This window comes from Ammospiza caudacuta, chromosome 6 (assembly GCF_027887145.1).
Source record: "Ammospiza caudacuta isolate bAmmCau1 chromosome 6, bAmmCau1.pri, whole genome shotgun sequence".
Lineage (NCBI taxonomy): Eukaryota > Metazoa > Chordata > Aves > Passeriformes > Passerellidae > Ammospiza > Ammospiza caudacuta.
The window spans coordinates 14569605-14584816 of record NC_080598.1 but is presented as its reverse complement, the minus strand read 5'-3'; the positions used below and the strand labels follow the sequence as shown (position 1 = coordinate 14584816).

The 15212-nt window shown below is 44.4% G+C and overlaps 1 protein-coding gene across 2 annotated transcripts in view; it reads left to right on the top strand.

Moving 5' to 3' along the window:
- The first annotated feature begins 540 nt into the window (after nucleotides 1–540).
- SWAP70 (switching B cell complex subunit SWAP70) overlaps nucleotides 541–15212 on the top strand; it is a 36340-nt gene continuing 21668 nt past the window's right edge. The window contains exons 1-3 of one of the 2 annotated variants that reach the window (XM_058806373.1): nucleotides 541–720; nucleotides 9403–9543; nucleotides 14463–14636. In XM_058806373.1, the coding sequence (XP_058662356.1) occupies nucleotides 622–720; nucleotides 9403–9543; nucleotides 14463–14636 (414 nt within the window). In that variant the 5' untranslated portion in view covers nucleotides 541–621. Of the gene's footprint in view, nucleotides 721–7025; nucleotides 7214–9402; nucleotides 9544–14462; nucleotides 14637–15212 lie in introns of those variants that run through there. The other variant, XM_058806374.1, reaches the window with a different exon arrangement.

Here is a 15212-nt window from a genome sequence, read left to right as displayed (position 1 = left end):
ACTGTGAGGTACACCCTGCTGGGAACATTGGACCTGAGGCTTCCATAAATTCCATTCACAGACTCAACTGTGTTCCTATCCTTCAAAAACCCACAGTTTTCTAGGGGGGAATTATTTGGAAAGACAGAACAGTATCAGGCTCACTGACATATTCATGACAGCCTGCATTACCATGTAGTGCTTATTTTATCTTTCCAGTAGCATGTCACAATGACAATTTTTTATTGTTTTATTTTCCATCTCATCTGAGGTGAAAACCCTGAACAGTGTTTTCACTGTGCTGAAGAACACGAAAGCGAACAATGTTAATTTATGCACCCATGTTACACCGAGTCATCAGAAATAAACTGAAAGGGACAGGATGCAGCACTTGGCCATTTAATCGAGCGCATTTCCTAGTACGAATAAAAGGCAGACCTGGGGCAGCAGAGGAAGCCGAGCGGGCCGGAGGACGCTGAGCCGCAGGGCCGGGCGGCGCTGAGGGGCGCGGGCCGCCCCCCCGGGTTCCTGGGCCGCCGGGGCGGCGCCAGCGGGGCCGGGCCGGGCCGGGCCGCGCCCCCGGGGCCGGCGCAGGCCGGGGCACAGCGGCGGCGGCGGGCGCGGGCCGGGAGCGGGCCGGCCATGGTGGGGCTCAAGGAGGAGCTGCTCAAGTCCATCTGGCACGCCTTCACCGCCCTCGACCTCGACCGCAGCGGGAAGGTCTCCAAGTCCCAGCTGAAGGCAAGCGGGGGGCGGCCGGCCCGGTGGGGTGCGAGGGGTCGGTGCCCGCCGAGCGCTGGCGCCGCGGGCACGGGGCGCGGGCTGGGACCTGCCGGCGGCGGCCGCGCTGGGGGCACACGGCGCTCGCTTTGCGGCTCTCTTTGGGGCGCTGTAAATCGCGGTCTCCCCGCCGTTCGTGCCACGGCATCGCTGTCCCTGCGGGCCCCGGCCACCTCCGTCCTGCGGGCGGCTGGCGCGGAGCCGTCCTGGAGCCCGGGCAGGCTGATTTTCATTCCGCTCCGTCCTCCCAGGGATGTCAGCGCACAAACCCTTGTTGTGCTTCTGGTCCGCTTTCAACCGCATGTCCTTGCTACCCTTTCTGGCCAAAATCTTTTGTGGGGTAGCCACAAGGTCCCATCTATAGGGATTGGCTGCGTCCAAGTGAAATTCACAGCTTGCCAAGGGGAGAGAGAGGTTCCACAGTGCCCTCTTATTTGGATATAAACAGGAGAATTAGTCAAGAGGCTCCAACTGTGCCATTCTTTCCTTAGCTTATACGCTGAAGTAGTGTTTGTGCTCTTAAAAGAGCTCTCAGGCAGCTCGCTGAATCCAGTCCCGTCTTGGCCCTGCTTTATGGGACCGTCTTGGCCTGGGAATAAATAGCAGGAATCTGGCTAAATAAATATTTTGAATGAGAACGCAACACCTGTTGACACTGGAGACTGTGGGTCCTTGTGCTCGGCGCTGGGGCTGCGTGGGCAGCAGCGATCAGCCGAGGCTTGTGCCTTTCGTGCGATTCACTCCACCAGCCACGGTGCCCGTGCTCTGGGTGCTGTTCCCTAGCGTGGCTGTGGTCGCTCACGGACTTTATTTTTAGCATTATGTAATGAGGGTCCGGAGCGTGCTGCAAGCAGCCTGTTCCTCTTCTCCTTTTCTTCTGCTGGGGTGATGGGGCTGTGAGATAGAGCCGGACTCGGCCAGAAGTGACGGCGGGGCAGGAATCGGGCCAGACGCCAGACCTGGCTGTGAACTCCAGCTGAAATGTGTGCAGGCCCTGGGTTCTTCACAGGGGTGTCAATGAAAGCAAGTGTTTGTGTTCAGCCTTGCAGGGCAAACCAAAGCAGGTTGCAGAGAAGCTTTTTTTTTGTTTTTATCGTCCTGCTTTTTATAGGAATCCTGTTTTCCTGTCATGCTGCCCACCACACCTGGTGTGCTCTGTGCACTCACCTGAGGGTGTCTGCAGATGTCGTGGTGCAGGCCATTGCAAAACCTCAGGTGATAGAGTAGTCTCTTTGAGCTAATGGTCTCTTATAAACTCTTGGAGATCTATATCACGCCCGAGATAGCTCACTACTTCATATGGTATAAAATCAGCAGGATGGCTTCTGTGGCAGTGTTGGAAACAGAAAAGTTTTAATAAAAGGCAAAATAACAAAGCTCATTACAGAGAAAAACCAAGCTAAGTGTAAGAGGTTCTTGCTCCTGGTAAAACACCTCACAAAAGTGATTAGTTCCTTTGTTGTCTTCTTTTTCTAGTAAATTGCTTAGGCAGGACTTTTTGGCTTCTGTCTAATTGGCTATCCTTAAATCCTTACATTTGAGGTGAAGTCCCTAAGGTCCTATGAGGTGTCTTTTTACCTAACTGAGGAGAGAAACTTCTGAGCTTTTTTCTTTTTTAAGGAGACAAAAGATAATTTTGTCACTCTGACAACAAAGGGCACATTCCTACACTCAGGTGCTGCCCTGAAAAAAGTGGCTACAGAAGCTGCCAGTGTGCTGGTAGGCTGGTACAGTGGCATCAAAAAAAGCAGGGCTTTGTGTGTTTGTGCAGTTCTGTCTGTGACATAATTATTAATTATGTCACAGACATAATTAATTCCCACAGAATTATTAATTCCTGTGGAAATAATTAATATTCAATCAATATCCATAATTATTCCTGTGGGGGAGTGTCAAGTGGAGGATCTGGGAGTGCAGAAACAAGTCTGAAATGAGGCTGCCACCTTCTCCTGTAGCCACCAAGAGTTAGTTTTCAGGAGGGAGTAGAGGGTGTTGTTACATAGACTTTTTGTGGCAAATGCTGAATGTGGTGTCAGACTGATGGTCCTGCTGGGGAGGAAAGGTGTGCAGGGTGGCAGTAGCCCCACATGGTCAACAAGGGCAGGCAGGACAGCAAAAGAGAAGTTCCTGTCTGATAGAGATAGGACTGTGTTGTCCTTAGAAGGTGTTTCCCAATGAAGTGTTTCTCATCATCATGAGGAAGATACAGCACTCCTGTAAAATGGAGCACTGATGATGCTTGGAGACCAACAGGTTAGTAGAGATCTGTGACATTAGGAAAATATGCTAATATAATAATAATATAATAATAATTGAGTGGAATGGCTGTTTTTAAAAAATTATGAAAACCTTTTTGTTTTGTGAGAATGGCAGTGTTGTAACCTGCTGAACACTTCCCTTCTCAGTAAGAAAACCTACTAGCCATGGGTCTTTGGTTTCTGTAATCCAGTATAAGGTGGTGCCATCACATTTCAGGGAAATTCCTAAGGATAATACGTTTGGTTGTTAGAGGAAGTGATTTTTATTTACTCTGCCTAGAAGTGACCTTTGATCTTTCCATAAAAATAAATAATTAACTTTAAATACTATGAGAAAATAAATATATGTGTGTGTGTGTTCTGTAGTTGAGGCCCTGCTGCAAAGGGTTTGCATCACACATTTGTTTTCAGTAGATCTAGAGCAGATGGATGGAGGTGAGTCAGTTTGGTCTGTTTTGTAGTTTGGAGAAACAGCAAATGCTTGAGGGCAAAAATGAGACTTCCTTGGAATAGTAAGGATGTCATGAGATGTCTTTTATCCATTTGTATCTTCTGTATATGTTCTGAGCTGCTGAGAGAGGAGACAGTCAAATCAGTCCTCAGTGTAATTTTGAATATTGTCTGCTTCCAGTATGCACTGATTTTTTTGTTCGTTTGTTTGGGTTTTCTACTTTTTTTTTTCAACTGGTAGTCTTCAGAAATTCTACTGTTATGTTGGCTGCAGCTCTTAGTCTTTTTTTCTACATCAGCAGAAACATTTGTGTATTCTGTTCTTAAATTACAGCTTTAAAGCTGGACACAGTCATTGTTTTGCCAGTGTGTTTTTTGGCATGTTCAAGGTGTAACTTCTGTGTACACAGTTACAGCTGCTGCTGTGATTCCAGCACGAGCTACATCCAAATTGCTTCCTTTAGATTCGATTTCATCAGTCTTACAACCTGCAGTTTTAAAATTAACTTGTTAATTCACTTTTCATCTGGGTCTTGAAACTCTGTAGTTTTACATATGGTTCCACCTGACAGCTAGCAAAATTGCTAGTAGTGTGTGTGTGTCTGTATGATTGGATCTTGGAAAAATCCACCAATTAGTTTTTACCCCCTCTCTGGAAGCTCTTCCACTTGTTGCTTTGTGACTTGTCTCTGCTTAGGCAGTGGGTTTATTTTGGTGTTCTTGTCTTCCATGCTGCATTGGGGTTTGTTTTCTAAGTCCTGGGGTTTGGACTCCTGGATGCTATCTGCATTATGTGGATGGTGAGCCACATGTGTAAATACTGTCTCACTCAGGCCTGTGTTATAACTTTGGATGACCAAAACTACTTGTCAGGCTTAGAAAATTCATACCGGTCTGTTCTCATTTCTGGAGTGTTAGAGGCTTGTTGTACCTCTTGCCTTTGCTTTTCCCCTAGATGAGAAGTTGGTGGCCTGTGGGAAGAGGAAGAATGGTGTAATCAGGGGTGAGAGGGGAGGTCTGAGCACAGAGGAAGACCTTGAACAATGCAGTGAGGCAGGGGCAGGGTGGGAGCCTGGCCGAGTGGGCAGGACCCCGTGGGACAATCGGCTTTGTGCAGCGGTGCAGGGCAGTAGGAAATTACTCACTGTGACTCAGGGACAGGGTCCTGCTCCGGGGCTGTCAGCAGGGCTCGCAGTGTGTGAGTTACGGTAGCAGTGCTGTTGGTGAGGCGTGAGGGAGGGATGCTGTTGTGCCAGGAAAGCCCAGGCAGCCTTTTAGCCTAGACTAAAACAGGGAGCCTGAGGAAATGACAGGGCCATGAGGCTGTGCTTGAGAGGAGCAGCTCCCAGTGGATCAGCAGCCTGTTTAACCTTGAGCCAGCCTGTGCCCAGGTGGCCAAGGCAGCCAGTGGCATCCTGGCCTGGATCAGCAATGGTGTGCCCAGCAGGAGCAGGGCAGGGATTGTCCCCTGTGCTGGGCATGGTGAGGCCACACCTCAAGTGCTGTGTCCAGTTCTGGGCCCCTCAGTTTGGGAAGGACATTGAGGTGCTGGAGCAAGTCCAGAGAGGGGCAGAAAAGGTGGTGAAGTGTCTGGAGCACAGGTCCTGTGAGGAGCAGCTGAGGGAGCTGGAGGTGTTTAGCCTGGAGAAAAGGAGGCTCAGCAGTGACCTTACCACTCCACAACTGCCTGAAGAGAGCTTGTAGCCAAGTGGGGATTGGTCTTTTCTTCCAGGCAACCAGCAAGAGGACAAAAACTTAAGCTGCAACCTTAAGGAGGTTCAGGTTGGACATTAGGAAGAATCTTTCCACAGAGGGGCTGATTAGATATTGGAATGGGCTGCCCAGGGAGGTGATGGAGTCCATGGAGGTGTCTAAAGAAAGACTGGATGTGGCACTCAGTGCCATGGTCTGGTTGACGTGGTGCTGTTCTGTCATAGGGTGGACTTGATGATCTTAGAGGTCTTTTTCAGCCTAATGGATTCTGTGATTCTTTTTGTCAGGGAAGATGTAGAAGAAAGTTGCCGTACAGGGAGTATGTTTACATAGAGCTCTTCCTAAGGGCTGGGAGCCCCAGGACAGAAAGGCTGTGGCTCCTTGGGCAGGTGCAGGCTGACACCAGGCTGTGACTGGAGGCCCAGGGGGATTGTGCAGATAATGAAGGCAAAAGAAAGGGTGAAGTTGTTGAAAATGGTGATGAGGGATATGCAAGTGCCCAGGGATGAAAGGAGCAAATGAAGGAACGGGAGCTGATGTGGATGAAGGACGCAAGTGTCAGGAACCTGGGCTGGAATACACTCATCCAGCTGGGAAAGAGGCTGCTTCAGAAACCCTGATGTTGAATAATGAGACTCCAGGTGGGGTATGTGCTGCCTGAGTGGATAAGGAAGCTGGACCTTGGGGGTGTGGTGATGCAGGATGTGGTGTGTGTACGGCGTGCCCTGGATGAAATGACCTGGTGCTTGTGACGAGGAGCTCATATGATGCTACTTTTAGCACTGGTCATAAAAGAAAAAGGGAAAGTGCTTGTGAGTAGCCTTATTTTGGCTGGCTGGCTGCTGACATGGATGTTAGGGAGAGATGAGCCAAGAATGTCTTGGAATGAATTCACACAAAGCCACTGAATGGAGCTGTCGGGATCCGGGATGCCAACATCTTAAAATCTGAAAAAGAGACAGGGGAGTGTGAGGACCCCCCTGAAAGATGGAAAATAAAAAGAGAAAACTACTGAGAAGCTGACAATGGCTGCTGCAGGATTAGTCTGCCCTGGTAAGGCTCCCATTGTTATCTGGGCCAAATTTTTGTCACTGAGCAGTAAGTAGTCTAGCATTTCTCCCTCTCTCTGTAGAAATGCAGATCACTTTTCTGGGACCTGGTTAAATGAAACTACTCAGATGGTAACAATTCAACAGGTGCTGAAAGTTTTGGAAAAAGGGAACCCAAGAGGGGAGCAGCTCTGGCAGAGTAGACCTGAAGGTAAAGCAGCATGAAACAGGGCATAATAAAGTAAATCCAGAGTCTGTGATGACCTTTGGCATTCAGCTTGCTTGTATTTGTATTTGGAACAGAACACTTTCAGTGTTCCCAGGGAAAGATGGGATGCCACCAGGCATCTTTCTTAACAATTTTCCCTTGAAAGTGAAGGAGTTGTTGTACCTGGAGTGCACTGGTGTCATGAACCCCCTGCAGGCTGCCTGTGCTGTCTCAGACCCCAGTTTGGGGACCCCACTGTGCCCGTGTGCTGCAGCAGAGATGAGTCTGTGGGCTGGGGCAGGAACTGGCCTTGGCAAGAAGGTAAATTCTTAAATGTGGCATCCAGAGCATGATAAATGCAGAAGGAGAAAGCTGCCTAGCAGCCCTGTGGGCACTGGGGGAATAATCCTGACTGCTGCAAAACTTCCTCATGCTTGATGCAGCTTCTGCAAGGCAAGGAGGTTATTTTGTACCCCAATTAGTCTGGTGCTCAGCTGCTTGTTGGGGTTTTTTAAAATGGTTAATTAACATAGAGTATCTTCAGGTCCAGATAATGTGATTTGAGAGAACAAAACCAAAGCAAAGGAGACCTCGGGGCAGAATTTTTCTGGCTTACCCTGCACGTGAAGAATTCAGCTGGCGCTTGGCCGCGTTAGAGAGCGGCAGCTTTGGCAGGCACCGAGGAATTTCCTGAGTTATGAAAAGAGCCCTGGGCACCAGAGAGATGGCAGATAAGGCACATCTTAAAAAATCATTGAAAGTGGAATTCTTTCCTGGTAAGTTGGTCACTTGATGTGGAAAGCACCTAGGTTTCTGTCAACCCAAGCACACCAAAAAAAGGAGAAGACAAATATGTAGAAAGCACATGATAAGAAAGTATTTTATCAAGACTTTTTAACTTACTTTGGTAGTAAGCTGAAATCAGTCATGCTTTCAGAATATTTTTGTTAGCTGATTATTTTTTTAGTTATAGTATTAGCAACTCCAGTGTGGTTGGAAAACAGTGATCATCTCTCTCTCTCTCAGAAATTGAAGAATCCCTCAGGCTTCTATAAATAACAGCAGAAGCCTTAAATAGAAGGGGAAGCACACATGATAGTACATTCCCCCAACCCCATATGTAAATCACATGGACTCAAATATTTGATCTGGTTAGAGACAAGGATGGATTGAAGTGTTGATGGAGAGTGGTGTGAAGTGTGATAACTTCTAAATGCTCTTTTGCTGCTTTGGGAAGTGCAGCTTTTGTTGTGCTATGGCTGATGCTGTTGTTTAACTCTTTATAAAATTCTAGACCTTGTTAGCTCTGATGCCTTAGTGTTAGCATACATCTGTGAAAATATGTATTTCTCATGGAAATGTCTCCTTTTCTAAAAGCAAGTTTAACTTTGGAGGTATATAGAGAGGAATGCTCCTCTGAACTGAATATACATCTTGGGCCATCTTTGTAATGTTTCCTGCTAACTAACACTTAGATTCTGCTGTCTCCTTATAATGCATCAGAATAGTAAATGTACATTTTCTTCTTTCTTGGGGGTAGGTGGGTGGGGGAAAGCCCAGACATTTTAAGTGTGTAGCTTTGGTTTGATTTCCTAGGCTTTGACAACTTCAGACTTTCACTTCTTCTTTTACAACTACTTCATCTTTGATGATCTTTTATGTCTACTCACCTAAATAGACATGCTTATAAGTTTTCTGCACATTTGGTTTTTTTTACTGTTTTCCCTTTGCATAATTTTGGTCTTTTTTAAAAAATTCTATATAAAACCCACAAAAGTCAGTTGCACTTCATTCCATGTAGTTGTCAATTAAAAAATAATGGCAAAAATAAAAACATACCTTTTTGAAAAGATGTGATCTGTTTTACCTTTGTGTAATTTTTTTTAGCTGTATTTTTTTTGCCTTTTTTGCATTTTTTTCTGTGCAAACTCTGCCAGGGTGTGTAATACTAAATCCTTAACCCAGCTCATGTTGGTGGTACATCATCTCCAGAGGCTCAGCTCTGCATCATGCCAAGGGGTGATGTGGGCAGCCTGTCACAGGTGTGACCTGACCCCAGACAGTGTGAACAGCCAGGGGGAGGGATGATGGTGCTTTGCTGTTTTTTGGGAAGTGCTGGTGGCACAGGAGTCCCTCCTGGCCGGGCTCTGCCTTCCTGTTGGTACTGGGGTGTTGGTCTGTGCTTGCAAAGCTCAGCTAGGGCTGAAGAGCTTGAGGTGTGCTGGCTAGTTTGTTTTTAGTAATTCAGTACTTCCTTAAAATTAGTCAAGTGTGTAGTCTCTTCTTGAAGGTCATTTCTCAAGAACAGACATGAGTGTTAGTGGGTGTCGAGTTCGTGACATACTTCATGCAAATAGCTTTTTAAAATAAAAATTTGAGAAGCACACCTAAACCCTTCCTCTTTCTGTAACATTACTTTCCTTTGCAGCTGAGCCATGGGGTCAGTGTTGAGAAGCAGCCCAAAAGCAAGCAGATGAAAGAAATCCATAGTTAATGCTTTAATCTGAATAGTCTTTTCTTTGTAAACTAAAGCTACATATTAAATTGTTTTCTTTGTTACTCATTTTCACTAGAAATAAATATTTATAGTTTCAAGGGCTAGGTGTTTGTGGTTGTTTTGATGGCTATCTGACTTCACCCTGCAAATATTATTCTGGTGTTCCTGCATGCCTCTCCTGGTTTTCAGCTGCATGGGGATATATGTACAAAGGGGAGCTTGTGTAGCTGCATTTGTAGCTCTCTAGGGCTGGACCTCTCTGCTCACATTGCTTCTGTAACAGTCAGCTCTCTGAAACCATCAAGTGAGGATTTTTTAGTTATGTTTTGCAAAACTTTGTGGGGCAGAACTTGTGGTGACATCAAAGTGTCACTTTGCACGTGGTTTTGGAGTCACAGGTCTGCTCTGGAGGGAACCCACCATGGTTAAAGCTGACAGCAGTGTCACTGGTTTCTCTTTTGTCCTCAGGTCCTTTCTCACAACTTGTGCACAGTGTTAAATGTTCCCCATGATCCAGTGGCCTTGGAAGAGCACTTTAGGGATGATGACGAAGGACCAGTTTCCAATCAGGGTTACATGCCTTACCTAAACAAATTCATCTTGGAAAAGGTAAGTTTTGAATTCTCGTGCTTTCTTGTATCAGCTTTTGTTGTTAGAGTGTCTTTGTGGTAGCTGGTGCCTGCAGGAGGCTGCTGCTGGTGTGGAGACACTGGTTGGGAGTGTGTCTGTGAGGTCCCCATGGTGTGGCTACTCTGGGGAGCCTGTGCCTAAAAATGGAAGGGTGCACTGCTCTCCACATCTTGTATTTCCTGTTATATCTGGCCCTTGCCTAACTGTGTTCATGCAGAACTGTGCTCATATTAATAAAGAGTAGGCACACAGTTTGTGGGAATTGGGAGTGCGGCTGTGGCTGAGCCCCATCCCCAATGGGCTGCAGCTGTGAAAGGCAGGTGAGCAGTGTTGGAGGTGCTGAGCCAGGGAGTGCTGAGGGGTTACTGACCAATCACCAAAGGGAAGAGAGGGCTCACAGGTGCAGTGCATGAACTTGAGGAGTATTAAAAGGTTGTGCTAAAGAACAAGAAGGGCAGAGGCTTGTAGCCTTCTGAAATTGTGTGGTGATGCTCTGTGTATTGTGGCTGTCTCAACTGTGACATGTGCTGTGACAATAAAGCACTTCAGCCTGAATTTATCTGAAAGTGGGAGCTGTAGGTTGTCCCACATTATACTGCAGCTACAACAGATTATTGTCACAGACTCCTTTGCAAACAGAAAGGGTAAAAATATCTTCACTGTTTGTCACAAAGTACTTTAATAAGTAGATCCCTTCAGAAGGTTACAGTGGGTGACATTAGGGTGTGTTGTGAAGTTCTGCCTTGCAAGTTCTTTCCTTTCATGTCTGAGCATTAGTCAGTCTTCTGTTGTGCCTTGTTTCAGGAGAAACTCCGGAAAGCCAGCAAGGCTCTCCCTCTCCTCTCCATCATGTTGTAAAATAGGTGCTCACTGGGTTGGAAAGTGAGGAAGCCCCAAACAATGATCTTCCTGCTTTTTTTCTGTCCTCTGTTCACCTACTGGGCTGGGTAGTGAAAGCAGCTCACATGATGGTGGAAACAGCAGCTTCAACACCACTGATTTCTTGTACACTTAAAGGCCAGCCCCAGAAACCCTCAAACTTTGATGTTGTGGCTGCAGAGATGCAGAGCTGTTTGCTCTCTTTCATTATGTGAAGAAGTCCTGAACTGACACTGCTGAGAAGTCTAGTGCAGCAACTGCAGATGATGCAAACTCCTCAGCCCCATTTGCTGATTTCTGCTCCTCCATTTAATAGTGGTGGAATATGTGATATATATAATGCAGTCTGGCAGCTTCTATCTAGCTTATCAGCTTCTCTGCCTCTCTGGTCTGTGTTTCTCTTCCACCCAAAGAGTATGAGAGACATGCCAAGTGTCCTGTTTGATGTGTGGGAGTTGATGGCCTTTATTACACGTCAAGGTAACTCTTTAATGTCTTGGTTGTTTGATGCTGAAGAATCCTGCTTTGTCCCAAAGAAGTTGTGATAGCCTTTCTGCTTCATCTTGGCTGTCTGAGATCCTGTGGAGACCAAGCAGTCTTTCTTTTCAAATTCTAGGATAAAAGAATAGGCCTTAATTTATTTTGACCAAAGGATTACAGTGGGAGAGGCTGAACCACAGTGGGTTAATGCTCTTTGTAGACAGTAGGAAGCCATTAAGTAAAGAGAACCCAAAAGAGATATGTATGGCTTTTACAAATATAAAAATGCTTTATTGTTAAAGGGTGTTTCTAGGGAGAATAGTTATGAAAATGAAGAGCAAAATGGCATTTAAGTAACACTTTTATATTAAAATTACAGACCTGGCTATGTAAGTAAGTAGGTATGAAAGGGAAGAGCATGACTGTATAATTTCTTGGTTTGTTTTATTCATATACTGATCTGGCTTCCAGTGATTGCCTGATATATCCATATCATCAGTTAATCTTAAAAGATGAAAGTGTTAAGGAACAAGATTAAATTATCTATAACTTGATGTTATTTGATCTTGACTAAATGATTGTAAATAAGAAAATTAGTGAAGTTGTTTGGACAGAAGGCTGTCTTTTTGGACAGGAAAAACCTTGTCTGTGACTTCTCTTCTTTTAGAGATGAGTTTACATCAGTGCCAAAAGACAACATGCAGTGGGATGAAGTCACTGATTCATTGCGTGTCTCCTTTGTTTAAAACAAGCAAACAAAAAAAGCAAACAAGAAACTCCTTCTTTATTTTTCCAAGGCGTAATCTGTTATTTTAGATGGAGTGATAGTAGAAAAATTGCTCTTAGTATATTCTAGTAAGCAAAGCTACTAAAAAAGAGTTATGCTTTATACCCCAGATACACAGGAAGTTCTCAATTTCCATACAGTGAATTAATTAATTGATTCAAGCAAGAGCCACTGGCTCAAGAAAGGTTTTTTGATCTTAAGATATTTGCTCTAAGACATTCATAAATATTTTATGGATGATTTCTTAAATTTATTTTAAAATAGTTGTATAGCTGTGACTTAGAATTTTATTGAGAGGACTTTGTAACCTTTGGAAATAACTTGTATTGTACTCTTAAATGCAGTTGTAATTCTTAATATTTTTTTTTGGTGCTAACTTATCCTGCAATAAAGCTTCCTTATATAGAACCAAGGAATCATCAAGAAAGGGACAATTGTGAAGAAAGACAAGGTAGTTAAGTGAGGTATATTTGCTGCAACTAATTTCCTTTATTCACATAGGTAATTTCAGTAAATTATTTGAGTAATTAGTACTGTCTGATTGATGATTTCCAGTGTTATGCATCTTGTTACTCAGCAGATACATCTGTCTAGAATTTTCTTGTGTCAGAAACAAAACCTGTAAATGTCTCTTTCAGGAGGGAGCTGTGATTTGCCAGTATAGTGTCTTCATAATTTGTTTTACTTGGTTCCTTAACCATATTTTAGCATGTTCTGTTATTTACAATGTCTGCCTTTAAATCCCAATTGGAAATGTTTCCCTTTCAGTGATGGCAGTGGTGTCATTTTACAGCAGGCCTTATTCAGAGCAGGGAACAGTCCTGGTGAGAGGAGACATTGTTCAAACCTTAGGTTATCTCATCTTCCAGGCAACTTCATGAGTGCAAGTTACACTACCAATGCTTGTTATATTTTTGGAACTGTTATTTTGGAGAGCCAGGGCTTGTGTGCTGATGTAATTATTGTCCTGAATAATTCCTAAACAGTGTCTCTGTTCTGTATGACATGTGGGCCCCACAAAATCCTTTTCAGAACCAAATCTGGATTCTGAAAAAAAGAGTTTACATGTCTAAAGTGGGATTGCTGGCACTGTGGGACCTCTTCCCCTGTGGTAAGATGGCTCTGAAACCTCCTGCTCAGCTGGTGAACAGTCCTGGTGGCAGGGACGTGCTGCGGGTGACCTGGGCTTTGACAGGAGTGTCTGAGGGGCTGCACTCCTGCTTTGCTGTGGTAGCAGAACCCATGCACCCCCAGGGCGTTTCCTGGGTGGAACTGCTCACTGGCAGGGCGGGAAAAGCACTTCTAGAAGAGAAGTCCTGGTTCATTGGGCAAGGTGGAGGAGACACAGAAAAAGCACAGGCAAGAGTAGCCAAGGAGTGAAGCTGGTGAATAGAACAGAGAAGGAATCCTGACTTCTAGCCCTCCATCCAGAGGGTGTTTGTCCATTCAGTTGGTGTTTCGTTCAAGATCTGTGTTTCTTGTGCAAACAAGACAGACGCTGAGCTTGTGGCTGGAGCAGCTCTGGCTCCTACAGCTGCCACCTCATTCAAAGGACAGCTGTGGCCTCTGCAAGCATGCAAAGTCTGTGATTTTTGTTGATATCTCACTCTTATGCCTGGAGACTATTCTTGTCATCAGGTTGGTTTCTTGTTTACTTCTGTATTTATTTTTTTATCATTTTTCCCCTCTTTTTCCTCTCCACTCACATCAGTTCATCGACTTCCCATGTCTGCCACTGACTGAGCCAGTGTGGTGTGGTCACTGTATTTGACTGCCTGCCAGACTAGGCAGGAAATCAGACAGTTTGCATTGGTGCTCGAGGCACCTGAGATCTGTGGTTTGGCTTATCTTTAAAAAAACCACTGACCATTACTGATCTCACTACCACAAGAGGTACAACAACCTGTTCCTTAGATGTGTCTTCCAGAATCTCAAAGGGGCTTCCATTACAGTGCCCAACATGCTTTAATCAGTAACACATTGGTAAAGAAATAGCATTGCTAAGTTATGGGGAGATAATAAATAGGTTTAATGTATAACTTAAACAAAGGTTTGAAAATAAAACAGTAAATGAGAGCTCTTACCTGTATAAATAATTCACAGATCTGTAGATGCAGCTGCTAGATATGATAAAGGATAATGAAAACAAGAGGGATTTTTGTATCAATGAGGTGAATGTTTGCAAGCTTGAGAAAAAGCAAAGATTTTAAGTGGATTAGCATTTGAGGAAAAAAAATTATTCTGTGTTTATGAATATTTTTGAAGAGTTAGTTTGAGTAATGTGAAGTAAAAAACATACTAAGGGTCCTTCCCAGTTGTTGCTCCAATATTGCTTTTAGAATATCCACATGTGGATTTGGCTATGCTGGTTTCCAAATTTGCTATATAAAATCTCAGTAAGCCAGTGCAATAGGAGGGCAGCTGGAACTGAGTTCTGGAGGTGGTTTTGAAGCTAATGTGCCAGAGGAAACACAGAGTGCACTGTAGCCTCCTTTCCATGGAGTCAGAGTGTAATTAACTCAACCAGAAATTGGAGGTTGGATGTCAGTTTTGCTAGGAGGAATTCCTTATTTTACCCCATGCAGGAAGTCAGGCTAGGTTGTTACAGTGCTCTTTTTGGGCCTTGGTGTTTGATGCAAACTGCAATTTTCTTGCTGCTTTTTGTATGATGAAACCTGACAAACATTGTCTGTCTGCTGTTCTGTGCCATTTGTGCATATCAATTTGTTGTTCTTCAATTTCTTCTCTTTAGGTTCAAGGGAACTTTGACAAAGTTGAATTCAACAGGATGTGCTGGACTCTCTGTGCTAAAAAGAACCTCTCTAAAAGTCCTTTGCTGATTAGTGATGAAGATGCATTTAAAGTGTGGGTTATTTTTAACTTCTTGTCAGAGGACAAATACCCTTTAATCATTGTACCTGAGGAGGTAAGAAACAAAAATTTAAGCTCTTTAACTCCAGTTTGCCAAATGTCTCAGTTGAACTGGTTTAAATGTGATACTTTCTAGAGATTTAAGAGGAAATATTGTTTAATTTAAAACTTTTATTCCCCTCTTTTACTATTTATTGTAAGGCCAAGGATGCATTTCTCTGTCTTCTTCCAGGGTGGATATATGGGGATTTCCACAGGATACTTGAGATATTGATAGCTCTGTGTGTCTGTCATTTAAGCAGGCTGGACTAAACAGGATATGCATGGATGTGATCTTTAATCACTGCACTTGCTTATAGGTAGTTACAGTTTTACAAGGTCCATGTGATTCTGAAAAAAAATGCCCTCATATTCTGTGTTATTGTGACTTGCAAGATGAGTCTTCAGTCTCATGTCACTCTCCTGACAGGAGAATACAAAATTTTCTGGTGGTGTCTGTTTCTGATAAAACCAGCCAGCCCCTGAACACTCTTGCTTGAAATGTCAGAGGGAATAACACCAGAGAGATCTCTTTATACTGGCAGTTCATGAACAAGTATTGGCAGCACTCAAATAGGTATTTTAACCCTAG